This window comes from Kryptolebias marmoratus, linkage group LG20 (genome assembly GCF_001649575.2).
Source record: "Kryptolebias marmoratus isolate JLee-2015 linkage group LG20, ASM164957v2, whole genome shotgun sequence".
Taxonomy (NCBI): domain Eukaryota; kingdom Metazoa; phylum Chordata; class Actinopteri; order Cyprinodontiformes; family Rivulidae; genus Kryptolebias; species Kryptolebias marmoratus.
The window spans coordinates 18,340,766-18,367,122 of NC_051449.1; the positions used below are offsets into that span (position 1 = coordinate 18,340,766).

At 41.5% G+C, this 26,357-nt stretch overlaps 2 protein-coding genes across 5 annotated transcripts; one reads left to right on the forward strand and one right to left on the reverse strand.

Moving 5' to 3' along the window:
* Window positions 1–1,013: 1,013 nt before the first annotated feature.
* xirp1 (xin actin binding repeat containing 1) lies at window positions 1,014–12,093 on the reverse strand. Of its 3 annotated transcripts, none has more exons than XM_017420851.3 (9): window positions 12,013–12,093; window positions 11,328–11,472; window positions 11,123–11,177; window positions 10,713–11,030; window positions 10,277–10,355; window positions 7,165–7,301; window positions 6,947–6,988; window positions 1,584–5,984; window positions 1,014–1,150 (listed from the first exon to the last, which is right to left on the reverse strand). In XM_017420851.3, exons 2-9 carry the CDS (start codon window positions 11,450–11,452, stop codon window positions 1,148–1,150), a joined length of 5,160 nt encoding a protein of 1,719 aa, XP_017276340.1. In that variant the 5' UTR covers window positions 11,453–11,472; window positions 12,013–12,093; the 3' UTR covers window positions 1,014–1,147. The 3 variants fall into 3 exon arrangements, with proteins under 3 accessions (XP_017276340.1, XP_017276339.1, XP_017276341.1); XM_017420850.3 differs by having other exon boundaries at window positions 6,947–6,991; XM_017420852.3 differs by lacking the exons at window positions 10,277–10,355; window positions 10,713–11,030; window positions 11,123–11,177; window positions 11,328–11,472; window positions 12,013–12,093 and adding an exon at window positions 9,200–9,476 and having other exon boundaries at window positions 6,947–6,991.
* A 7,260-nt stretch (window positions 12,094–19,353) lies between these two features.
* LOC108238578 (cysteine/serine-rich nuclear protein 1) lies at window positions 19,354–26,334 on the forward strand. Of its 2 annotated transcripts, none has more exons than XM_017420774.3 (5): window positions 19,354–19,498; window positions 22,059–22,288; window positions 24,155–24,417; window positions 24,497–24,799; window positions 24,894–26,334. In XM_017420774.3, the coding sequence occupies exons 2-5, from the start codon at window positions 22,060–22,062 to the stop codon at window positions 25,830–25,832; spliced, it is 1,734 nt and encodes a 577-aa protein (XP_017276263.1). In that variant the 5' UTR covers window positions 19,354–19,498; window position 22,059; the 3' UTR covers window positions 25,833–26,334. The 2 variants fall into 2 exon arrangements, with proteins under 2 accessions (XP_017276263.1, XP_037838047.1); XM_037982119.1 differs by lacking the exon at window positions 19,354–19,498 and adding an exon at window positions 21,764–21,967.
* Window positions 26,335–26,357: the final 23 nt, after the last annotated feature.

A 26,357-nucleotide genomic window follows, 5' to 3' on the forward strand; every position in this document is an offset into this window, starting at 1 on the left:
TCCTTTTTACATTTCTTTGCATTTCTACCAGGTGTTACCATCCAAGTAGGAACGTTCTCATATAATGTCTTCAAGGAGCTAGTGTCCACACTGCAGGCCTCTCCTTCTATCTCCTGCACCTGAGACAGGATTTCTTTGAGTTCTTCTCGTTTCCTTATATTTTCAAAGATTTCCATGGCTGCCTTCACATTTCCTTTCATGATCTCATCCTTGTGGACAGAAAGCCTTTGTCTTCTTTCTTCTTCTGTTTCCCTAACTTTTTTCTCCCTTAGAACAACTTTATTTCCAAGGTTTCGTTCGTTTTCTCTGGAGTCATTCTGCTGTGAACTGGTTGCTTCATCTAAAATATCAGTCTGTGATGTTTCCACTTGAGTTCTGTGTTGGACTCCTGGAGGGTCAGGACTTCGTTTGTGGTGTTCAGCAGGGGTTTTGTTAGTTTGTTTGTTGTCATAAATCACTTTTACCTTCTTTGACAGCAAAGTTCTTCTGTCCAAATCTTCTCTGTCTTTTCTTTCAAAGTTTTGCAAAGCAGTCTGCAAGCTCATGTTCATCTCATGTTTTCCATCTGCATAATTCTTCATACACATCTGTATCTCCTCAGCTGCATTTATTTTCTGTATCATATTTTTTTCTATTTCAACTTTGTCACCATGTGATTGATTTATCTGGACATTTGATTTCCTCTCTGAGTGCTGTGCTGTTTTTATTGGTTTCTTATCTTCCTGAATGACTGAGTTCATTGTCAGATGTTCATTTGACTTATTTGAACTTTGCACAGATTCATTAACATAGTTTTGTTGGAAGGTCTCATGTAAATGCTCTTTATTGTTTTTGCCATGTGTTGGAGTGTTTGAGTGTGCCAGAAGCTGTTGGTTTTGTTTTGGAGGAATCGCTGGATTTATGTTATCTTCAACAGGAAAGGCAACTTTAGGAACCGGTGTTGGTGAGGTGTTTGATCCTTCCATAGTGACAGATTTCATCCATTGTGGCTTTGGAGGTAAAGCTGGCTTCTGCTCCTTTGGTTTCTCATTCTTTTCTAGGAGTGGAGGTAGAGTTACTCTTTCAGGGATGGGTGATTTAAAGTTTCCATTTGCTACAGGGTTGTGGGCTGAAATCTGTGTTGAGATGCTTGGCTGTCCTTCACAGGTTACTGAAATTGAAGGAGACAGTTTTATGTCAGATGGAGGCACAGGCACCACAACACACTGATTGTGAACAGTCTTGCTCCTCCCTGAACAAACTCTGCCTGAATTTCTGTATATCATTGCAGCTTTGAAGTCTCCTTTAGACACATTAACACTAGACTTCTCAAGAGATTCTAAAGCCAATTGCACATTTCCTCTTACAACGTTTTCTTTATCTATGAACCTCTGCTCGGTTGCTGCACTCTGTAGAGACCGAATTGCTGCCTTCACATCTCCTCTAACAACATCTTCTAATTCATCTTCAGTAGTCTGACCATTGAAATCACAACTAATAAAAGGTGGCAGTGATTGTTTAGGACAGTTTTTGACTACAACTGGATTTTGTCGACAAGTGTCAAAGAAAACTTGACTTTCCTGATCCTTCTCTGCATCACTGACCTTTGGATTTGTCTTGATTTGTTGACATCTGGAGGAGGATGAACTTGTAGACTGTGCCTCTGTGGAAGAGCTTTCTTCTTGCACTGACACTCCCAGGTTGTATATTTTTCCAGGAACAATGACCTCCCGCTCCACATGAAGACTTTGCTGCTTGGCCATTTCAAGAGACTTCTTAGCTGCTTTTACATTTCCGGATATAATAACTTCTTTCTGTGATTGGCATCCTTCTACTACAGGCTCTTCGGTTGACAGGTCCATATCATAGATTGTCCCAGGTTTAATGATTTCCCGCTCCACAAACAGACTCTGCTGCTTCGCACGTTCCAGTGACTCCATTGTTGCCTTGATGTCCCCAGGTACAATGTCCTCTTTGTCCACACTTAAAGGTTGCTTCACAGCAAGTTGTTGCTTTGCTGATGAGACATCTCCTGGGATTATTTCTTCTTTAGGAATACAGCTGTCAACATTGACAAAGCACTCAGAAGAAAAAACCTTTTTGGTGTTCTTTACATCTCCTGGTAAGACATCACAAATGGTTTTGTCGACCTGGTCTTTTTGCTGGCAGAGGCTTCTCTTTGCTTCAGTCACGCCACCTTGAATTGTTTCAACCTGCTCCTTCATCAAACTGCTGTGATCAGCTTCACATTCAGATGTCTCAGTATGAAGACTCTTCAAGTATTGCAGATCTCCTTTCTCAATGCAACTTTTGTACAAATTCACATTTCCCTTCTCGTTTGCATCCACTCTACTTGAAGTTGAAGTTCTCTGACTATTGGCAGTGGCCATCAGGTTTCCAATTGTGGTTTTTACATCTCCCCTTTCCTTAATTTGACTCTCAGTTTTGGTTTCATTGTTGATGATTAGTGAATAAACTGTCATCTCTGCTTTTCCCTCTCCAATTTCTTGCATTATGATTCCTTTTTTGAAATCTTTTTCATAAATAAGCAACTCATCTATTGTTTGTGCAATGTTTTGTACTCTTTGATCACTTTCAATGTTGGTAGTGAACTCAAAGACTGGAAGCTCTACTACTGTGGTGTTGACTTTACTCTTTTCAATTTCTGTCAGAAGAGTAATTTGTGGTTTTATTGTTGGTTTGAGCAGAAGTTGTAACATGATGTTCCTGATGTTGCCGACAACAATGTCCTCTTTCTCAATCTGTACACCTTCACTGCTATTAAGCAGATATTTGGCCATATTAACATCCCTTCTTTCATTTGATTCTATTATAATGCCACTTGAGTGAACAAAGTTCATTTCATACAAGTATGAAAGCGTGTCAGCCACACTGTTGGCAGTGATTTTATCCAGTGGAGTAGTCTCAAAGAGCCAGGTAGTGCACTTCACATCAGCTTTGGATATCTCCTCCACAGCTTGATCTAATGTGTCTTCAGGCTCCTTGATCTTATGTAGTGGCTGAGATTCAAACAGCCAGGTGCAGCGTTTCACATCTCCCTTTTGACTATCTTCCCTGTGGACTGTTTTCACTGGATTCTGCTCCTGAGGTTCCCCTTTCAGACTGTCAAGGGTCTGATTCTCAAAGAGCCAGGTGGAGGTCCTTACATCCCCTCGCTGCAAATCAGTGACACTAACCATTCTCGCAAACTTCTTGCACGACTGATCAGATTCAAACATCTGTTTATTGAGCTGGACATTGCAGCTTCCGAAGTCTTCAGTAACCGTAGCAGCGGCTTCATCTCGATCAGTAAAAGAGTCCAGAGGTTGTGTCTCAAACCTCCATCTGGCTGATTTGACATCTCCTTTCTTGACATCTTCTTGCGTGACAGCACGGATGACATAAACTTCATTCTCTGCCTTGATGGCATCAAGAGGTTTCGTCTCAAACATCCACCTCGCTCCTCTGACATCACCACTCATGATTTCTTCTTTCCTTGCTGTTGTCACCTCATGAAACTGGCCTTCTTTGTCTCTGATGGCATACAGTGGCAGAGACTCAAACATCATGGTGCTTGACTTCACATCAGCATTGCTCACAGGTGGTTCTTCCACAGAGACTGACCTCTGCTCAAGAGGTTCCTGTTGAATTTTGTCCAGTGAGGAGGTTTCAAATATAAACCTTTTATTTTGTACATCACCTCTCTCAATACCACCAACCGTCTCTTTATTTACTTCATCGTCGTCCTTATTGATCTGGTTCATGGGACAGTTCTCAAACATCCATGTAAATTTATGTACTGAACCTTTTTCCATGTGTTTGTCTTGGTTCTGCACTTCAGATGTTGTCACAACTTCTGACCCTATTTCATCAAGAGATTGGGACTCAAAAAGTTCTTTAACACGTGAAACATCTCCTGTCTGAAGGCTGACCTGACTGATGTATCGCAAATTTGGTTCTGAAGCTGAATCCTTTCTGATTCTGTCCAAAGTTTCTGTTTCAAAAATATGTTTTACTCTTTGAACTCCAACCTCTGGTTTGACAGGATCCTTTTCTGTGCTGCACAGCTTCAAACTGTATGGCTCACCATCTTTAATGCTGTCTAATGGCTGAGACTCAAAAAGCCAAGTAATAGACTTGACATCGGTGTCAATGGAGTCTTTGTCTTTGTTTTTTTCCATTTTCTCATAGAGCATATCTACTGGCTGTGTCTCAAATAACCATTTGCAGGTCTTGACATCACCTTTGCAAGACTCATCTTTAACGTCAGAGCTTTGCTCTGTCTGATTGAACTTACAGTGGATGCCATCTATTGTCTGGGTTTCAAAAAGCCACTTTGCCATTTTCACATCACCTGTGGCGTCCTCCTGTCTGGTAATGCCTTTGATTACTTCAACACTTCCTTTTCCATCTGTCATCTGATCTAAAGGTTTGGTCTCAAACATCCATTTGTAGTTTTTGACTTTTCCTTGAATAAATTCCTCTCGGCTGACTGTTGTGACTTCATGGAGATTTCCAAAGCTGTCCTTTATGGCATATAAAGGAGCTGTCTCTAACATTGCCTTCTCACATTTTCCATTTCCAGCTGAAATAGTATTTTCTTTCATCCCAATTATCTCTTCCTCCAAATGAGCAATGTCACCCAAAGGAATTGTTTCAAAAAGTTGTTTGAATCCTTTCACATCACCCTTTTCAATCTCCTGTTCTTTTACTGAGGTGTTCTTTTGAAAATGGCCATTTTCAAATATCAGCTTTTTACCTTTTACTTTTCCTTGTTCTTCAGCTGAAATGGTGATTCTCTTCAGGCTCCCAACTTCAAAGCTATCAGTGAGAGTCTCCATAGGCTGAGTTTCAAACAGCCACAGAGAAGTCTTCACATCTCCCCCAATTATTGCTTCTTTCTCTTGAGACTTTTCTGCGGCATTTCCTGTAAAGTCAGTCACCCCTCCTTCAAACTTCTCTTCTCCTACATATTCTTGTATTGTGTCAAATGACTGAGTTTCAAACATCCACCTCTTTTGGTCAAAACCTCCTTTGTGTCCCTCCTCCAGAGAAATGCCTCGAATTATTTTCATTCTATCACTTCCTTTATTGATTGTGTCCAAAGGCTTGGTTTCAAAAAGCCAACGGGCAGTGCTGAATTTCCCACTGTTGATCTCCTCTCTGCAGATGGATTTAATCTCGTGGATCTTGCCACTGTTGTCTCTGATGGCACAGCAGGGTTCTGTCTGGAACAGTTTTACAGTCTTCTGGACATCTCCTTTCTGCTCCTGAAGCTCAGATTTCAGTGTCAGAACGCTACAGTCTTCAATGGAATTGCACCGTCCCAAGTCACTCAGAGGTTTCGTCTCGAAGAGAACCCGAGCCCCTCTTACATCTCCGGACTTTATGGGTTCTTTCAGAACTGCCTCTACCAGTTCACCCTCTTCGTCTTTGGATTTACTGAGAGAATCTAATGGCTGGGTCTCAAACAACCAAGTTGATGTTCTCACATCTCCTCTGACAGAAGTCTGTCTTCTAGCAGGCATGTGTTGGGTGCTGTCAATGTACTCAAACTTTGAGGAGGTACTTCTGACAGCTCCACCTTTTAACTCTTCAGTATGCAAGAGCTTTTTGGTTCCGTGAGGATCTCCAATATTATCCAGAGACCAGTTCTCAAAGATCCACCTCATGGACTGCACTTCACCCTGATAAGCTGCATCCGCTGCCTGAGTGCTTTCTGATTGCACAGCTTTCATTATCTCATCATCCACTACATCATCGAGACTGGCCCGTAGGTCAGGGTGGATGTGTTTGAAAAGCCTCTTCAGCTCACTCTTCTGTCGTTGCTGATAGAAAGTGGTGAAGCTTTCTTTAGGTGGAGGCACAGGGAGGCTACTTAACACTGAAGGCTCTTCATAGTCAAGGGGTCGAGGTGGTACAGGAGGAGGAGGAGGAGGAAGGGGCAGGTCATCTTCAGCATGAGCTGGTTGTGAGATGGTGATTTTTCTGGCAGCATCAGCCATCTTAGAATAAAAAACAGATAGGAGTAACAGTATAAGGATACAATCACTAAAACCAATATCATTATTATTATTTAGAGTAGCATGCATGTAGTTAGAAGAAGTCATACTTTACCTTTGTTTGTGTTTGTTTGTTTGTTTATCACAGCAAATCATCTTCTGTCACACCATAGTTAAAAACAGCTGTTAGTAGGCAGAAATCACACACGTACTGTTTTCACACACAAACACTGGAGGATGTCCAGAAAATCCGACCCAGGTCTTGAACTGCAGTGTCACACTTACACGTGGTTCTACAAACTCATTTTTTCAACTCAGTCCTATATATCTAGCTGGGAAAACGCAGATGTTTGATACAAAGCTTTATGTTTCAGAAAGTGCTTCAAACTGACGCGTGAAAACAGCTCTACTTGAGCGATGCTAGCTTCTTATGTGATTGTATTTTTATATTTGTTTCACTTTATTACAACAATATAAAGCAGTAGGGAACATTTTGAAGTTTTTTTGTATTTGGTTTCATAATAACTATAAATGCTGATGTTAACGACTTGCTTTCATTCAAATGTATTTTTTGGACACTTACGAACAGAGGAGATAAAGTAAAATGCAATATAATGTGCTTGAATCTATTAATATAGAGCTAACTGATATATGCTTCCAAAAGTTTAATATTCAGTCTGCAAATTTGAGAGCTGTTGACTCTTGGTATTTGGATTTAGGAGTTTCCTAAAAAAATGGTCCCTTCAACAACTCATATTGTGTTCAACAAAAAATATTGTGTTGCCTTTTAGTGGAAAAATAACTATATTATTTGTGACAACAAAGCTGTTTTATACAACCAAATGTAACTTTTTTATAAGCTGTGTTGTGTCAGGGAACAAGATAAGCAAAGATTGAACCACACAGCACACATTAGTAAGAGAACATGTTCTAGTGTAAGCAATGCTATTTCAACTTTACAGTACCTTGCTGTTTTTAGACTTTTTGCCTGGAGCAGCTGCGAATTCCTGCTGAACAAGAAAAAAACAGGTGACTTAGGTTAGTTTTGTTAACACTCACTGTGCTACATGTGTTTAATGAGAGCAGGGGATTTATTTTAAATCATCGTGTTGCTCTAATTGTCCCTGCTGAAGCCCTTGACCTCATTGTGTGGTCAGGAATTAGAGGTATTTCAGGAACTCACTGGCTGTATTGAGCCTCCTGTGGAGTCAGTGGCTGCTGTTCTGGACAGATAGAGAGCTAATCTGTCTCTCACTGAGGAGGACCTAGATATTCTGTCTCTGGTTTGTCTTGTCTGGGTGACACCTTTGCTTGCTCTATCTGCAAAGAGAAAAACAAGCAGATTTGATATTTTCAATAAGACAACAGTGAAGTATAATGATCTCTTTTTCTTATGTGCTTTTAAAAGTAGGCCATTATTATGTTCTAAAGTTAGTGCAACAGATTGTGTCTGAGTCAAGACAACGTTCAATGATGATAACAGCTTGTATTTTTAGTTATGCTCAAAGTGGGCCTATTTATAGTGACGGTGGAATCCATCTTATCTTGTTGTAGCTCACTTGAAACTCTAACAACATGAGGCATGAAATTGTGCATTACTATACAATGTAGTGAATCAAGTCAGATTCCAGAAGATTTCATCCTGTTAGTCAACAGAATAAACCACACAGCCTGTCTGCTGCCCGAGACGCTCGTCAGACTGCATACCGTGGACTAGCCATCACACCCAGGAGGGAAAAAATAAAACCCACAGCAACTGCTAGCTCAGCTGGAGTTACACAGATTGTTTGCACATTGTTTGCATGAGCTCGTTGCCACCAAACCATCAACACCTGACCTGAGGAATGCAATTGCTTGACCTTGCAAAATTCATGGAAATAATCTTAGCTGCACTGGTTCACCTCAAGCTGTTTGGCTTGCAACAATATTATTTAGTTTAGAATATTTAGAGCTAGAAACATGATATATATGAGGTAAATTAAAAAAAATAAAACTACAACTCTGATGAGACATGGTGTGACCAATACAGTAGGTCAATACAACAGGTGTGTGTGTTGCACAGGTCATCCATCTGTAACTAATGCTCAGACTGAAACACACCTCCCCCCTTTTCACACTAAGCCCCCCTCACAGGACAAAAGGATGGAGCGTTGAGCTGGCGCCTCTCACGAGTCTGGACTTAAAGCATTTTCATAGATGGGTGACCAGAAAGAATGAAGCCACCGAGAGCCATGCGTGTTCTGTTAAAATCCTCATCCACCGAACTCAGAGGTCACCCATCATTCACATGCACACACAATCATATTGGTAAAAATGTGGATTTGTGAAACACAAGTCTTATCAAATCAAAAAGGAGTCAAAATGCTCTTAGTTAGATCAACTCTTGTCAGTCTAATCACTTTCCCACACTGTCATAGTAACTTCTGCTGACATCTCTCTGATCTGGGTTAATTCTCCAGGAATGAAGAGGAGCTATTAGCGGCGCAGTAATGGGCAGGCATTTCTGGTTGCCAGCAGCTGTGCACATGGCGGTGAAATGCAGTTGCTATTTGTTCTTCACCACCTTCCCTGCTATCAGCTGTTGTCGATAGTCGGCACATTCACAGGCTGTAAAGGAAATCCGAACACCAAAAGACGGCTCGTACCAAGGGACTCCAGACTCCGGACAGCACACACCACAGTTTTCTACTCAAAAATACAAATCATGTTTGATTTTTCTGTTTTTATAGCTAACTTTAAAGAGAACTTACTCTTTCCTTAATGTATTATTGTGTTTTTGATGATTAACAGAAAGACACTGACTGAACATGACTGGACTTTGTCCTCGTATTTTATAAATGTTTAAAGATAACAGACTTAGGAATCATAGACTTAGGAAAGATACCAGTAGTTTCTGACTGTTGTAGCTTGTATTTTGTCCATAAAAATCACAGAATTAAAGTATTTTGCTCTTCGAAAGTTCATACAACTGTAAGAAACATATGTGTAATACACGTCATTTTACTTAAAGTTTAACAAATCTGCTTCCAAATATTTGTCATTAACACACTTGTAGTATTTTATAAAGCTAAATAAAAATAAAAAAGTACATAATTGGCTGTGCTTCCTTTTCAGATCATAATCACATCTGTCAGTATTATACAACTAAATTCTTATTTAATATTAGTCACAGCTCACTATGATTTTTTTCTTATTTAATTATATTATTGTATACTTACTGAAATTCAGCTTTGTAATCTTGTATATCTCTGTTGTGTTGAATAGCAGACTCTGCGGGCCGCTGTGATGTGTGCTGCAGCCTGTCTCTTCGCTCGGTGCGACTCTTTCTGACTGAACTCTTTCTCGTCCTGTGGTCTTGGTGACAGCTGATTTTTATCTGGTCCTGCTGTTGAGACTTCAGCTATTTTGGGACTGTGGGCTGGCTGCTGCTGCTGGCTTGAGTCAATCACGTCTGTTGGTCACCGCCAGACTGGGACACCCCAACACCTCCCTTTCCCACAGCCACATTGTCACCCACGGGCATTGGGTGGGACCATTAGTATGTGTGTCGGTGGGTGTTTGTGGGGGGTGACGTATTAAAATAACACACAGGAACTCACGGAAGGCTCTATTTTGGTGAAGCGGCAGAGTCAACAAAGGATTCACTACACTTTAGCAAGTCATATGCTGGATATTCTTATGACCTACTGACATTTTCATTCATTTCTAAATTATATTTATCGTTTTTATTGGGCTACCTTCTATTTTTTCTGTTTTCCTCTTACACCACAAACATCACAGAGTAAAAACATCAGCAGAACTTCCAGGGCTCGGATGACAAAGGTCTGCGTCATGGTCCGAGTAGTCAGCAGCAGCCTCACTTCTATCTAAAGCACATGTGCCGAACACATAGTTATGTATTTACTCCACCACATCCTTGTCTTTATTTAGCTTTTTCCCTTCTTCTCTGAAACAGCACATGAGATACTGCTCACTAAACTCTTTCAGGATTTGCCTGATGACACTTTGAATATCTTCAGCCTTGATCCTGTCAGGTTTGCTGGAACCTTAACATAGATCTTTTTGTTATGCTGAGTATTTGTTGTTTGACACACACACATATAAAAGTGCTTACCTTGATATTTCAGTCTGTCCAGAACAGGTATATTGTTAGTATTTAAAGTAAGGACAGCTGCTTACACACTGTGACACAAAAATATGCCCATAAATTGTCTTTGAGGGAGCTCAGGCACTGATCCCATCTGCCCTCTGCAATGTCAATGAATATAAACATGAGGTCAGACACCACTGCTCACCGTGTGTGTGACTGGAGGCTCTGCTGTAATGCTCTGGGAGGCCATTCATGACCTTTTGACCATCCACCTGGGTCGTTCTCTAAGGATTGACAAGATATTGGGTTGTTAGGAGAATTACAACAAGCTGGGTTTTTTTTGCTTACAGTCTCATTGCAACATGTGTTCCTTCTTAATTGGAAAAATAGTCTGCAAAGTGTTAAGCTAATAAAAGAACTTAAAAGAACTAGTTTGACTTTTTGTGAGGTGCATTTATTTGTTTTCCTAATTAGAGTTTGATGAGAAAATGGACACTGATCTCAGACCTGTATACTGTATATGTTACTGGCTTTAAATGTTTGTAATTTTGTCTTTCGTTAAAAAAAAGAAAACCTGTGCACCTGTTGATTCTTGATAAAACACCCACAATGATTTCTTGTGTGCACGGTAGTTATCATACCTGTGTCTCTTTCAGAGGAGTGGTATAACCTCTCCAGTCCTGCAGAGGCCAGTCTCTCCCTGTTTTACTGCTGGTTGCAGATGTCGAGTTCAGCCGAGGGCTGCTGTTAAAGTCCTGCTGCAGGGTGGCCTTGGACTCGAACAAAGCACACAGAGCTCTGGTGCCAGAGGGTTCTTTCTGTGGGAGGAAGTCCATGGAGCGGCTCCTGGACAGATTGAAGCTCCCTGCTGATCTCCAGAGAGTCACACTGTCCCTGCTGTCCCTGCTGTCCCTGCTGTCCAGCTTCCTCCAGCGTCCATCCACACAGTTTTCAGAAACCTGGTGACAGGAGTTCACATTCATCTGTTTTTTTTGTTTTGTTTAGTTTTATTAGTAATCACAACAAACTAGTATGAGAAGCAACAAGTTACCTCAAGTGTTTGCTCTGCTTTCTCAGAACTCCTCAGGTCAGCACAGCTTTGGTAACTGTTGGAGCATAATTATTAAGAAATTTATTATCTTAAAAATGGACTGTGGGGAAAGGCTCTGGGCAGACAAAAACACAATGAATCAACGTTCTAACCAAATATGACTGTTCTACTCTTTGATATGTGAAAATAAATGTAAAAAACTCACTGCTGCACCAGCTGAGAGACAGACTTCCTGTTCCAGGTTGCAGAAGGTGACATAACCCATGAACTTTCCTGAACCCCAGAAAAACTCCTCAGGGACTGAGTCCTCCTCAGACTAAAAGCCTCCATAGCAGATTTCCAAAAAGCAGCTTCAACAAGGAAAGAAAGTTTGTGCTCATAAAACTTATGTGAATGCTAAGATTTTATTTTTGATTAAACCTGGAGATTCAGAAAGCACATTGTTACATTTAGATCAAATCAAAGCAATACATATATGTCTTTAATAAATCAAATGTAATTCTGAACTGACTCAACACATTCATAAAGCTGAGCTTTAACTTTATTTGAGTTATTATATAACAGGATGTGACACTGACGATCACATGACTCTGTTAATGTTTATAAACTCTAGTAATCCCAGCAGCATCAAATTCAAGTGTATTTCTCTAGATGGCTGCATGTTACTGCACAATCAGTCAATAATTTAGCTTTTCCTAAAACTCATTAAGTTATTTTAATAAAAGAAATCTAGCATCTTAATCTTAAACTGCAAAAATAAAATGTGTTTGCATTTATATTCTCTAAAAGTATTGTTTAAAATAAAAGCTGCAAAACATGCATACTTCAGGTGTATTATTATCTTTAAAATAATCCAGGTTTTCCTGACAAACCAAATGAAAACTACATACCTGAGGAGAAGAAGAAGTCACCTGTGATTCTTTGTCTTTCTGTCTTACTTGTGCTTTTGGAGCATCTTCTCACAAGACACAGCAATTTCTAACGACCAAAGTCCTTTCACATCTTGTGACTCAAGACTTCAGGAAATGACATCTTCCTCCTAAAATCACCTGATGATTTTTTTGATACAGAGCAATAAAACACAAGGTAGCACCTTCTTAAAGCAAACCATAGAGACACAAATTACTGGCTCTGTTTTCCAAATCTCTAATAAATAGAAAAAAGCAAGAACCTTTGACTGAGTAGTTCTCATGAGCAAAGAGAGCAGATGGTCATCTTCAGCTCACAAACACAAATGTCCAATCAAATTATTATCTTATAGCTACCTTTAATATATGTCATTTTATAAATGTTGACCCAAAAAAAAATAAAACGAGTAAAGTTTTGTTAATGTTTGTGACTGATTTTAGAAAGATTTGCAGCACCCGCTTTGCCTGCGATGTTCATGTATTTGTAGAAACAATAAAGCTGCTGTAATATAAAGCTTTTGAACATTTTAAGAAGCAGTAAAAAGATTTAATGACTAGCTGGAAAAATTAGCAGAGCATTTAAAAATGGCAAAATATTGAATGCAAATATTATAAAAACAACGTGGGATAAAAGCAGAACTTAAAACAATGCTTAGTTCTATTCATTATGTAAATGTAAAGTTCAATGATTTGTGTTATTTGGTTTTAGTCTTCTTATTTGTGCAAGAAATTTGAACAAGTCGTTTTTAAGCAATATCATTTGTAGGGTCTGTTTCACCTCCTACCTAAAAGCAGGAACCTTCCCAACGTGAAGGGAGCCTCTTCTGATCAAACTGTGAGGCAGCAAGTGGTCCATCCAGATAACAACAGTGCACAGGGACTGATAAAACATATTATTAACCAACTAACTAACTAACATCTCCCATCTGAGCAACTTGTCTTAAAATTAGCATTTAAAACTCGAAAAAACAAACAAAACTGAAACTCAAGGTTCATCAAGCTTATAGTTTCTTGTCATTATTCTTTGATTCTTTATGATGATTCTTCTCCTATTTATTCTTGAAACCCATTGAAACAGAAACCACAAGTTTACATCAGTGAGATTTAAATTTTAATAATATGAAAATCATCCAGGTGTCCTTCTGGTTAAATGGTTGATTGATTCTGACACAGTAGCCTTTACAATTTCATAGCATTATCAAATAGGAACCAAAATTGGTAGACTTTTGTTATTTCATCAAAGCCAGGTCCAAAGGCAAAAAAATCCTTGCATAACTCAGCACTGTTCTTCTTACAGTGGATGTCCCAAAAGGCACATTTTGCCATTTTGACACAAATACAAAACACTGGAGACACTGCAGATAATTACAAAGACTGATCTAACTTTGGTAAAATAAATAAAATAGTGCTGAACAATTTACTCTTCATATGAAGCTGATTGTGAGAGCTGTTGTAGTTCTTGTTGTGTGAGTTATTGATTTAAATGGTGTTTTTATATTGATATGGTGTTTCATGTTTTAAATGAGCTTGAATGTGGTGCAGTAAAAACAGCAGGGATGTACAAACCCTGATCTTCAGTTCATTCATTGTTTCAGTGCATTAAATCAGCTGAATAAATAGCAGTAGCACACAGTCACCAGGAGAGGGCGCCAGAGCAACACGACTCCTCCCATCAGCAATAAATGTGGTCAAAGGGCATCACTCCTTGCTTGTTGACAGAACATTGTTTTCAGTGCTTTGTAATTTTCCATGTGCACATATAAACATCATAACTATTTTCAGAGCGAGAGAATTGTTAGACACCATGTGCACAAACACACACACACACACACACCTGGTTTAAAATAATCCAGATCCAACCTAATGCTTTCTGCAAAAACGTAACTACATGACAAGAAACAGTGGGCTCCGAAACTACAGAAAGAACTCAGAGTCTTATTCAATGTCTTTGCATGTACTTTCCCATCTGCAGTGGAGGAGGAGAAAATCAGTGAAACATGTGGGGGAGGGAGTGGGGAGAGTCACCCAGAACTCACCCACTCAGTTTCACAGGCTGACCTGAACAGCTGACAACAGAGCAGGTCTCCTTCCTGCTACTGTGTTCTCCTGTGAAAGCCTCACATGGAGCCACATGTGAGAGGCAGCACCGGCAGAGCACCATGTGCTGGATCTGAGAGAGCACAGGAGCTCCCAGAGCAGGGCTGACAGCCAGACTCAGCCAGCCGTGGCAACTCGAGAACAGGAAGACGCACACTCCACACACACACAAACAAATTTGGTAAGCTGTGATGGTGAACTTATGATAAAAACCACCACAGCAGAGGCACAATGGAATGCACATGGTCAGTGATGCATTTGTTTTGTGATGCAAACAACCTGCTTGTTCGTGTTGCATAAAACAGACAAGTTGAAAACTTTGTAAGAAAGGTCACCACAGCTCTCCGGTTGACAAGAGGTTCATTGTTAAAGGGGGAATGTCAAACCCAATCATACAGCTGCTGTGTTGCTACAGCTCAAGCTGCTTGCAAGCAGATAAGATCACTTCTGTAGAAAATTTTTGTTGTGTAACCTACTTTCCTACTGTGGGCTGCAGCTGTTCTTGCTCCTGCAATATTGTCATACATGGATGGTGTTTTACCCGACCAGGAAACGCCGGCAGATCAGGTTTGTTTCACTTTGCAGTTTATCCAAGAATGTGAAAAAGCATAGTCGTCTCAAACTGATATTTGAGGGCACCCATGGGTTTAGAAATGATCTGTAGCTGTGCCACAGATGTGATGCACCTGGCACGATTCCAGTCCCAGGAAGCACCCCCACCCAACACCAGCAGCAACAAAAGTCAGGGCACTTAAGCTGTCACAGTGCAGAAAATTCAACCAAGCCTTTCTCTGTCTTTTACTGTAGACACAGTTATTGTTTATTTTGCTTAAAGTTTGTTATATTTGTATGGTTTCACTAAAAAGCACTTTTTAAATAAGTTCAAACAACAGCACTAACAACTGAAAAATCAGCCCACATAACATGGCTGTTTTTATTCAAGATGACATCAATAGCTTAAGTTATTATTATTATTATTAATAACTATTTTCAGTAAAACAATAAAGTTATTGACAGATATTTATTTATGCTCATATTGTTATGTATGACAACTCTGGTCCACCCTGATAACACCAGCATCCAAGACAGGTAATTTAACTCAACATTTACAGGAAAGGAGGATTTATTTGCTTGTTGGTGTCATATTATCTTCAGTAAATAAAATAAATATATTACGCAATTTCAGGGCAGTAAAATTTTCAAACATTTTCTGCAATAAATGTGAAATTAGCATGGTTTTACATGGTTTTACAGTTGTATGTGTCTTATATTCAAAGGACAGTCACCTCTCATGCCAAGAGTTTTTCTATTTGACTTTTACCCTGTTGAAACATCAACAATATATATTTTTCTACTCTGTTTGAGCATCAACTCCGATTTTATGTCAGCAGCAACATTACAATTTGAAGACCAGTTATTGTTTCTTTGTCTGCGCAGTTTTGTCTCCGTTACTTTCAGCACAAAGTGGTGATCTTAATCAGTTTTGTATAAGAATGTGAGCTGTCTGAGAATCCAGATGAGGTGTGAGTCACTCAGAGTGCATTGCTCAAATGTGGGTATTGGTGTGATTTAAAACCCAATCTAACCACAGTACAAAGTGGAAACACTTCATTTTGGTGCACACAGTTTAATTACTTTAATTTGCTGCTTTATAACTTGAGTGTTTGCACCATTTTAACCCTTTATATGTCATTATAAAGCATTTAACCTTTTCTACAACTAATAGACAATTAAACAAAAAAAAGAATAAAGTTGAAACATGTTAGAAATCTAGAAAGGTAGCCTTTTAGTAATAGATCAGCAGATGTGTGGAGGTAAACATTTTTCTCCTGGGAAATGAGAGCGGCACACCTTTGAGGATAAAAAATAGCGGTCTTATTGGCATCACCAAGCTTCAGAGGAACAACTTCTGCATTAGACTTAATTAAAGCTCTTTAGGCACCATTTACAGCTTGTGGTTAAGTGTTTTGTTGTGTAAGAATAGCCCCTATTTATTTAGAATTACTGAGTCAGAAAATCACATCGTATTAAACCTTGGAAAACCTATTATGAGCTAAATTTTAAATTAGCATAAACCACTTTGTTTATTATTAAGCAATTATTATGAAACTATTAAGGGGGAAAAAAATTAAAATTTTTGTTAATTGGGTACAGTAATTTACAATAGGTAATTTGTATTTTATAACAACTAATTAAGTTAATGTGCTGCTAATATGCAGGTTAAAAGCCGCTAGCTGATGGCTAGTTTGTGTATCTTAAAATAAAGGATCACAGAAGCTGAAGGCAATATAAAAACATTTAATGAAGAGGAGCCAGGTTCAATACAAACAACATCAAATCTTTTCAATAATTAATAGTAGAACAAAAACAGCATGGTGAACAAATATAAAAAACAGTACTAAATGTACTGAAACAATAAAAATATACAGGATTTTGATTGTTTGAAGGCTGCCTAAAAAATACACATATGTATAAATATATATCTAAATGTCCTGTTATGGACTTATGACCTGTCCAGGGTGTACCCCGCCTCTCCCACAGTGACCACTGGAGATAGTCACCAGCTCCACGTGACGCTAAATGGAAATACAAAAGGTAACGAAAACGGATGGACATAATATAGTCAAACCCACAACACTTAGAAAAATCTCTAAAAGCTGACGTTGTGCTGCAGCTGCTCACAAAAAACAATGTTCACAAAGATAAGTAAATCTGAACTGAAGGAGAAAAGAGTAGTGATGTAAAATAACAAAAATAATGACTGCAAAGTTGCTCACAGTGCTGCTGATGAAAGCAAGCAGGATGAATCACAGCCTTTCCTCTGAAATAGAAACACTTGAGTTATATTGGTTCTTGCATCCATGGTGACGACAGTCAAACTATGGCATCAGAGTCAATAACAAACAGCATCATGAGTCATTAAAAAGACAGTGAAACAATATCTATCTATCTATCTATCTATCTATCTGATACTTCCTGTGTTGATCCCGGGGAACCTGAGTGTGGGTTTTTTGAAGGCGGTAACTCCCTGAGGTATGTTCACAGGAAACCAGGAGGAGCTGGGGGGGAGCGTTCCACTCGCCTGAAGCTTCGTCAGACTTTGTCAGTATTTGTGGGCTGCATGTGGATCATAGCTGCATGTGGGTCAGACCTGGCCACAGCAGCCAGTCTCAGCAAACTTAGAAGCTGCCAGAATGTAGGTTAACTATAAGGTTATGTAATGTGGACCATGAACTGAAGGCACACTACTGGTTTGGACTTGCTGTTCTCTGACTGTAGATAGGAGATAGGGTCATCTGTTAGACACAGAACATAATAATGTTAAGGAAAAGCAGTTTTGAAATGATACTTTTTTTTTGTTAGTATTTGTGAGATTTGTAAGCAGACCTAACGTGAAGATGCCAGGTTGGGAGTAGGGAACTGTTTACACTTTGGTAATCGTACTGATTAAATGAATAAACACTGTAAATTGTGAAAGAATCATTTTGTATTTCCTACTACAGCTGTGCTGCTGAAGGGAAATGTTAATTTGTAGCTTGTTTCTGCTCTGTTAGGGTTGTAATAGTGCGGACTAAGAAGGATCAGCCACCTTCTGATGCGTCAGGACACAAGAAAGTCACACTCTGTGTAGTGACTGCCTACAAAAGGGAAGAGGAACCACAAACTGTATTGCACAGATGTATTCATGTCCAGGAAGTGTAATTGTGCTATAAATAGCCACGATTCCTCACAGAGGACTTTGATCATGTGTTACGTGTAAGACACACCAAAATCGCAGAGGACGCTCAGTCTGGATGTGCTGCTGAAAGTCCAGTTTAGCAGATATAAAAGACACACCTATCTGTTTACTGTTTGTGCTTTTTTCACTGTGCTAATCCCTCCTCGCCTGCTGCACCGTCTCCCTGGTGTTTACTCCCAATGCAGGTCACTGGAAGAGATACACACACTGTCGCAATCCAGTCCAAAGTGGGTCAGACTCCTAAAACAGAGCAAGAGAGCTGAAGTGGAGAAAAGCTGTCCATCCTCTGCCCAGGGTATTTGGACTAGCAGATACTCTGGCGATAAGTGCAGTTTTTGTCAAACTGATGCCTATCAACACATGGGATCAAAGCTCAGCCTCATGGGTATTTTAGTCCTTCCGTTCATCTGTTTGTCCATCTGTTAATCTGATGATTTGTGAGTCTGTCTTCGTGAGAGCTCAGCTTCATTTTCCTCCCAGCCAGGGATGCGGAGTAGCCTGTGATTACCTTTAAAGGCAGAGACGCTGGAATGTTAATCCTTTATTTAGTTTTCTTGCACTGAAAACATTCAGTAGAAATTAAATGTGCACAAATGTACATTAATAAACTCCACTTTGTGACAACATCTGTTTTTAAAGACAACATCTGGGGTGCTTTTGTTTGAGATGAACAGATCCATAATCCTGTTTTCATCTATAACTCCTCCACACTGAAGGGATTTTCCTGGATTTTCTGGAACACCAATATTACAGGAGTCATATTTCAGTAAAATAACATGAATACCAGGGAGTGTGTGTCACCAAAAACAAATGCCTTTTCACCATTTCTTTCATCAGATCTTCACACCGATGTGAATCCCTTCAGCTTCAAAATAAATAATAAATTCTTTTAAGTTTACTTTATTTATATAAAAGTGTCTCCTCTGAATGTCATAGACTTCTTTTTACTGACATTAATAAGTGCTAACACCTAGAGTAAAAAAATAAATAAACGGCGCAGTTGTTTATGTGATCTCCATCTGGAGGTTTAAAGGTTCTTTATTTACCAGCTCATGATTACTGGTGCAAACAGCGCTGTGTGAACACAACAGACAGGAATCTGTGGTCTGCAGTGAGAGTCTCTGCCCGTGTCACTGTCTGCGTCAAGACAGAGGAGACACAAAGACGAATTACAAACAAGCGGAATCAGTTTGTGGCATTTCCGGGTTTGTTTGCCAGCGCGTTGGAAAAAACGCTGTTGGTAAATGTTACGCTACGTATTGTGAACCCCAAATTACGTTTCAGCTGAGGTCAGCGCTTCATGTTGTTCTGACAGAAGTTTTACTAGCATAATAATATTATTAGGTAGGCTGAGTGGAGGTGTCTTTTTTATGTGTTTACAAAGGCTAGCATAGCGAGCTACCTTGACTGTTGTGCGCAGGCGCGAGACGTCCGGCGGTTGACGGACAGTGAACTATCTTGCCACATAACTCTGTGTCTTTGGGAGCTCCCAGCCAGTCCTCTCATATTCACACTGGTACTACTGTGAAGCCTCACATAAACAGCACAAAATGATCAGCTGGCTGCACCGCGAGCAAGAGGCATAACTTCAGCTCCATTCCTCCTCGCCGATAGGCTCCTCTTCAGTTTGCGGTAACTTGCTGAACAACACGCCTCACTCTCGTGTTTCTGTCACTATTTGTCCAATATTGGTACATTTTCGTGAGTACGTTTCTCCTGCTTGTAAATTATTGTATAACTCACGCAGGAATGTGCATTTACTGGGTCTCAGGTAGTTGTACTGTGGTGTTCGAAGTGAACATTTCAAAGCACACTTGGATAGACTGAAAAGACTTGATGTTTGAACAAACTTGTGAACTTCACGGTGTGCGTGTGCGCGCGCGTGTGTGGAGCAGCGTTTGGAAACGAGCTCCGCTTTAAATGGAGGCTGAGGCGTCCAGAAAGAGAGGGGCAACACTGTTGTCATTGTAGCTGGCGTGTGTGCGCGCGTGCGTGCCTGTGTGTGCGTGTGTGTGTCCCTCAAAGAGAGGTCAACAGGTCAGCTGCCTAATAGCTGTTATTATGCCACACAGGAAGCGACTCCTTCAGAGAAAACCCTGTGTGACATGCGCGTAACATTCCTGCACGGATTAAAAGAAGTGTGAATTTTCTCCTGCAGAAATATTAAAAATGGAGAAAATCTGGTCAGTCTGCCCCCCTCCTCTCCCTCTCTTTCCCTCCCTCTCTGTCCTGGTTCACGCGCACGCGCACAACGTTTGCTGCTTTGAACCTTTAAATTATTGATGTCGTCTCAGTGGATACCTGATGTACAGTGGAGTCTCTGTGTTCTCTCAGATATGTAACAAATGTGATGTAACTGGGACAAGCAGCAACTAGAAAAGGCATTGTTGTATTTATTGTGAAAGCTGTCGTTTCATTTGTAGAAGACATTTGTTTTTTGTTTATTTTTCTGCAGAAATAAGAGCTATCTGCCCATAATAATAAAGAGTGTGATTGCCCAAGAAGGTGGCTGAGCTGTCTCTTGTTTCAGCCTTTTCTGTCAAGCAATAAATCCAGGAAGTTGTTGTTCTCCTGTGTGTTAGAGAAGGATAATGGAAGCTGGAGCGCTCTGCGCTGAAAAATGTTTTACATTCCTTCTTAACAAGATACGTCACTATTTAACCTGGTGTGAACTTTATTCTGGGCCTGTGATAAATGCTCTTCATTTCTGTTGCACTTCTGGTAACTTCCTAGGAGCCTAACGGTGTTTACAGCGATCAAACGAAAGGTTGCAGTGGTCAAATAAAAGCGAAAGGTTCGATACACTTCCTGTGTTTGAGATTATGACTGAATGAGATCCTTCGTGTCATAATGCTGTTCAGACGAGAGCAAAGCATTTCACAAGTTTACAAGTTTGGCTTTTTTTTTTTGCTTATTTTGACATTTTGTGCCTCCTACACACTAAAAACTGCTGGGTTGCTTTGATAACTCAGGTGCCGAGTTAAAGCTGTTGGCTTTGAGTTGGCTTCGTCACAGTCAGCCATTTTAAGACAAGCTGACCAAATCTGACCCGACTGGACCTCTGCAGTAGGCTGTAAAAAGGAAAGATAAGACTGATCAAATTAAAATAATAAGAAGATGTTTGATCTGGTTGGCTTTAATAATAACTTTAGTTTTGCACTAAGCAGTGAGTTTGGTTAACTAAAATAACATTAGCTGGTCTTAGCGGATGCGTATATCGGTTAGTGCCTGCTAACTACCACCAGCCTTAGTTGTTATTATCTAATAAGACAGATTTTGAGTTGTTCTTATTAACTTAACTGTTTAGCAGCTCTAATTTAACAAATTAGTCATTTAGCCCAGTTTGGGGTGAGAAAACTTATTCCAGTGTGCTGATTCAACCCAGCTGAGTTAAAACTCGGTCCAGTTTGGACCTAGAGCTGGGCTTCAAATAGTTGTTTTTTTTAACCCAGCAGTTTTTAGTGTGTATCAATGAATTGCGTAACAGAGAAAGACTTTTTTCAGAATAATGAAAGAAGTCGTTTGCTGGAGCCCAAAATCATTCACTAACTTTGACAGCGGCGAATAATTAATTGGATTTTGTGACAGCTCCTCTGTTTCAGCCTCCTGTTGTGCTCAGTAGAGCCCTAAACCCCCGCTAAGCTTTGTTTCCCCTCAAAGTACTCTTGTTTGGAATCATTTTCCATGTCCGTACCCAAAAATAGCAGCCACTTGATCCACTGCACGCCCAGCCCTGAGCATACAACCACTAGATGTTCCGTTTCCTTGTATTCTTCAGTAAAAAAAAAAAACTCGAGGAATCACAGGAATGTTAATTACTCTGTGGAGCAAAGAAGAAGAGCTGTTTAAGTTGCTTCTTTTTTTTTTTTGGGGGGGGGGGGGGTGCTTCTCCTAAAGCGCTCAGCTGGTTGTTAAAGTGTAGAGGATTTCTTGTCTAATGAGTGGACTTATCAAACATTAGTTTCGAGTTAAATCACTATCAAGATGTAATTAGCCTAAACAAACTTGTGGCCTGAAACCGGCTCAACCGGCGGAGGTGCAGCTTCTAACAGGAAGAGCGTCCCAGTCCTGAAGCTGCCAGGTTTAAGAGTGAACTGATGTGTCAGTCCTTTATTTTATTTTATTTTACATTATCAGCCTGGGCATGTATTCATTATTTGAACCAACATGTCTGTGTTTCGTTCCCCTGCAGAATGCTCGACAATCATCACAGCCAAACGATGAGAGGCATCCTTAAGAGAAAGTTTGCAGAGGTAGAGAAATATCCCTGCTACTCCTCCTCCTCCTCCTCCTCCTCCTCGTCTTCTCCTTCCTCCCTCTCCTCCCCTGCCTCCTCGGAGTGGGAGTCCGACGGGGAGGGGAGCTCGTCTGAGAACCAGGATTTCACACCTCACAGTCCCGCCTCACCCTCCTGTTTGCCCAGTAAGTCTCCGAGCCAGCGGCCGATGTTTATTTCTCTCCCTCCTTTCAAATAATTCAAACCTCTTCCTTATCGGCCCGTTCTCCCATCAAGTGTTTTGTAGGAGTGTCTCTTATCAGCCTGAAGCAGAAGTTAGAAGTGACTGATATGAAAATGCTTGTTCTAGATAACGTGCGGAGAACGACTCCCCTCCTCGGTGTTTGTCCCGTGGCGTAGAGGATCATTTGCCTGAGCAATGGGAAGTTGTGGAATCGATTTAAATAGCAGGGCTGCTTTAGACAAGTCGTATCGAATGGCTTTATGTGTGGGTATGGAGCTGCTCACGGCTTCACTCAGCTGTCTGGGATGGACGGACACCATGAACCCTGTCCAAACTGCAGCGTGGACAGGAAGAATCAGAGTAAATGGAGCCAAACAAAGCGATGGGTCAGCTGCACTAAGAAGTCAACTAAAGCACTCAGAGGAGCAGGAAACACACACACACACACAAGTGAAAGTGACATGTGAGGAGAGACAAAATGTTCCCGTCGACACAGATCCTGATCCGCAGCGAGGCACGGCCCGATCCCAGGAAGACAGTGAGCCCAGCACCAAAAACAAACAACAAACTGTGGAACGGGGTGGAGGGAAGCTGTGGACGGGGAGGGGGCGGACAGCCAGACGCAGAGTGGACACTCGTATCCAAACAAACAGAGGGTTGGACGGATGTTTTCAGAAAGGTTACAGTAATCTCCTCCTCAGAACAAACAGGGTCCGCGCCGTACGCGCCGGGCTTAAAAGATCCAGAGTGGAAGTGTTTATACAAACAGAGCAGATGACACGAGCTTAGCCAGCTGCTCTCTGCTTTTTACCAACTTCTTCTGCAGCTCCTGGAGCTCAGCCTCAGCTGTCTGAAAAGGTCAGGCGAGTAGTGAAGGACGAACAGTAACCTGACGGACTTTAAAAAGCAGCAGACTCATTACATTCTGTCAGACCTGAAAGGAAGAGCGATCCCCCACCCACATGTTACAGAGCTCTCTCCTTGGTATTTCCTTCTCACATAGATCTTCAACTATTGACCCTAAACTGAAGGACAGCACCTGCAATCTGCCCCCTAGTGGCCACTGAGAGCCTTACACAGGTTTCATCAACTATCAAGGAAGTTCTTACCAGGAATTGAACTTACCTGAAAACAAGTACCAACACATCTTACAGTGTTCACTGGCTGTTCCTGAAGGTGAAGGGAGCAGCCATGTTTTTGTGTCTTCATGTGTCTATTGTTTCCAAAGACCGCTGGAAAGATCTGACTGAAACTTTGTAGAGAGTAAACAATGGAGTGCGCATCTAAAAAACGGATTCATTTTTGGAGTTAACGCGATTCACAATGGTCGCCACTGCCAGCTGACCTTAGGAAACACAAAAACTGCATCTAGTCTCGCGGATATCGAGCTGCCTTTTTGGTGTTTGGAGCTGAGGGTCACTCACAGCACGTCCTCTGAGTGCGACATTGTGCACAGTGTTCTTTTTCAAGGTTTGACCACGACGGCTACAGCTTCATCATTTCCCCTCATAAGATGATCTGAAATTCTTGCATGAAAGACAGCAGGCTATTTGTATCTCTTCAAGAAATGCCTGGCCTTTTAATTTTTTCCGGGAATTGTGCTCACCTGAAAATAAATAACACATCCTGCAGTTATTTAAAGTGGAATCTATATCATATGTTTAAGAAACTCCTTACAAGTTTCACAAGAAAGGTACACTTTTTTTTTTTTTTACAAAACTATGTTTGCGATGCTTATTTTCCAAGTCTGTGCAGATGATTTCACCCAAAACGTCCCGTTGCCATGGCAGCCCTTGATCTAACGCTTTCTGGCGTTTGTTCCTTTCAGCTGAGTCCATCCTGAAGAGGCCCAAGCTTACGAAAGGACAGAGCAGCGTGCACTTCGACCAGGTGATGGTGTACAGCTTCCCCCGCTGCCAGGGCTTCACCAGCGTCCCCAGCCGAGGAGGCGCCACCCTCGGCATGATGCGCCAACACAGCGCCCTCCGAAGGTACACGGTGGCGGAGCACGCACTGGAGCAGCGGAACAGGCGCAGAGAGAGGCACAGGGACAAACTGAGGCAGAAGCGGTTCGAGGCGCTGAAACGCAAAGTGAGTGTTTTCAGTCTCGTCTATGTGACGCTGCGTTACTGCGCTGAGGTCCTCTGACCTCGCCTGCTGTTGGTTTCAGCTGGTCATCAGTGGAGCTGTTAGCCAGCACGACGCAGAGCGGCTCACCGTGGATCAGGTTGTAGACGAGGACGACGCTGAGCTCCGCGTCAGCGACTCTGAGCTGGAGGACGGAGGCTTCCTTCAACCCATCTCCTCCAAACAGCGACAGGCGCTCCTGCAGGCCGCGGGGGTGAAGGTGGACAAGGAGGAGAAGAGGCAGCTTCACGGGCTGCGTCTCTCCAGAGAGGCCTGTGGATGTGACTGTCAGGGCTTCTGTGAGCCGGAGACCTGCGCCTGCAGCCTGGCAGGCATCAAGTGCCAGGTAACGCACAGGTTTTTATTTAATTTATACCCTGGTAGAAAAGGTTTGGAGTAAATCATAAATTTCTTTTTAATTTTTCCGTTTTGACCGACAGGTGGACCGATTCAACTTCCCCTGTGGATGCACGAAGGACAGCTGTTGGAACACGCAGGGGCGCTTCCAATTTGACGCCAGGCGCGTGCGGACCCATTACATCCACACGGTGATGAGGCTCGACCTGGAGAGGCGACTGCACGGTGAAGCACTGAGCCCGGAGGACCAGACGGAACTTCCAGAGGAGCTTCAGGAACTCCGAGACCAGGACGATGTCTGTACCGAGCAGAGCACACAGGACAAGAGGTGTCCCTTCGGGTATTCCTTAGAAGAGGACGGCCTTCCTCTCACCATGCCCACCCCGCCTTCCTTCCACTGCGTGCCCGACCGGCTGGCGGTCGAGGAGAACAGCTGCAGCAGCGACACGTCCGAATCGTCCTGCGACTCGGACGTCAGAGCGTTCCTCGGAGGGAATCCTCCCGAGGCTGACGGGGCTTTGAGCTGTGCCTTCAGTCGCTGTGACTCTAGGAAGAAGAACTGCTACACGTGCAACCATCTGAGGAACATTAGAGAACCACCGACCTCTGACCCTCGCAGCACAGCCACTGACGGTACGGGACCACGTGTGGCCATCGCAGACAACATGGCTGCAAGCAGCACTTACCTCGACGAGAACGCAAACCAGTCCAGAGATTTCTTTGAGGACGATTCTCTCGAGGACTTCCCCCACACCCCGTCCCCCACCGTGGACTACTCCTTCAGCAGATACATGGACCTGAGCCTCTCGTCGGACTCCGACCTGGAGTTCTTCCACAGGGACTACCCCTCCGGACCGCTGCACAGCTCCTTCAAAGAGCCCCGGCACTCGGACGGCGTCCAGCACCTCCAGCTGTTCAGCTCGGTTTATTTCCCACAGCAGGAGTCCAGCACCCACCTCCTGGAGTCTCTGATCGGCCTGACTGAGCCGAGCTGCGAGCACGCAGATACACAGCTTTCATAGCTGATTAAGATAGAAAACCTTGTAATATAGAATGTTTAGGAAAGTGAAATATAAAGAGTGATTTTATATATTTGGAATAATATTTCAATGTGCAAAGAATGATTGATCCCTAATTTTTTCTATCGTATGAATATTTTTTTGAGAGAAACTACACTTGAGTAATTATTACGTCTTTTTTATATTAATTTTTTGTCCTGAATAATGATTTCTGACATGTTTGATTGTTTTTTTTTTTTTTTTTACAAGGACTAACATTATCTGACTGCAGTAGATGGAGTTTATGATTTCATTTTAAAAAAATGCTGCCCAAAGTAAATAAAAGGAAGATGACGCTGCACAAAGTGTCGACATCTCAATAAAAACACGTTTTCTGCTGAAAAGTGGCCAAACTTTATGTCAGCATGATTCATTTTGTCACGAGTTTGTCTCCTTGGTTGTGGAACGATGTGCTTTGAGTACTTCTTTACTGGGTTTATGAAATAAAACAACTTTATTTATTTAATCATTGTCTTTGCATTTTTTTAT

Excerpts from the sequence above, each read along its gene's own strand:
- xirp1 (XM_017420850.3), bottom strand. The coding sequence starts at position 11,452 with ATGGAGGCTTTTAGTCTGAGGAGGACTCAGTCCCTGAGGAGTTTTTCT. Across the intron at positions 11,031-11,122 it reads AAGCAGAGCAAACACTTGAG|GTTTCTGAAAACTGTGTGGA; the intron begins GTAACTTGTTGC and ends TCCTGTCACCAG. Across the intron at positions 10,356-10,712 it reads CTCCTCTGAAAGAGACACAG|AGAACGACCCAGGTGGATGG; the intron begins GTATGATAACTA and ends GTCAATCCTTAG.
- LOC108238578 (XM_017420774.3), top strand. The coding sequence starts at position 22,060 with ATGCTCGACAATCATCACAGCCAAACGATGAGAGGCATCCTTAAGAGA. Across the intron at positions 22,289-24,154 it reads CTCACCCTCCTGTTTGCCCA|CTGAGTCCATCCTGAAGAGG; the intron begins GTAAGTCTCCGA and ends TGTTCCTTTCAG. Across the intron at positions 24,800-24,893 it reads TGGCAGGCATCAAGTGCCAG|GTGGACCGATTCAACTTCCC; the intron begins GTAACGCACAGG and ends TTTGACCGACAG.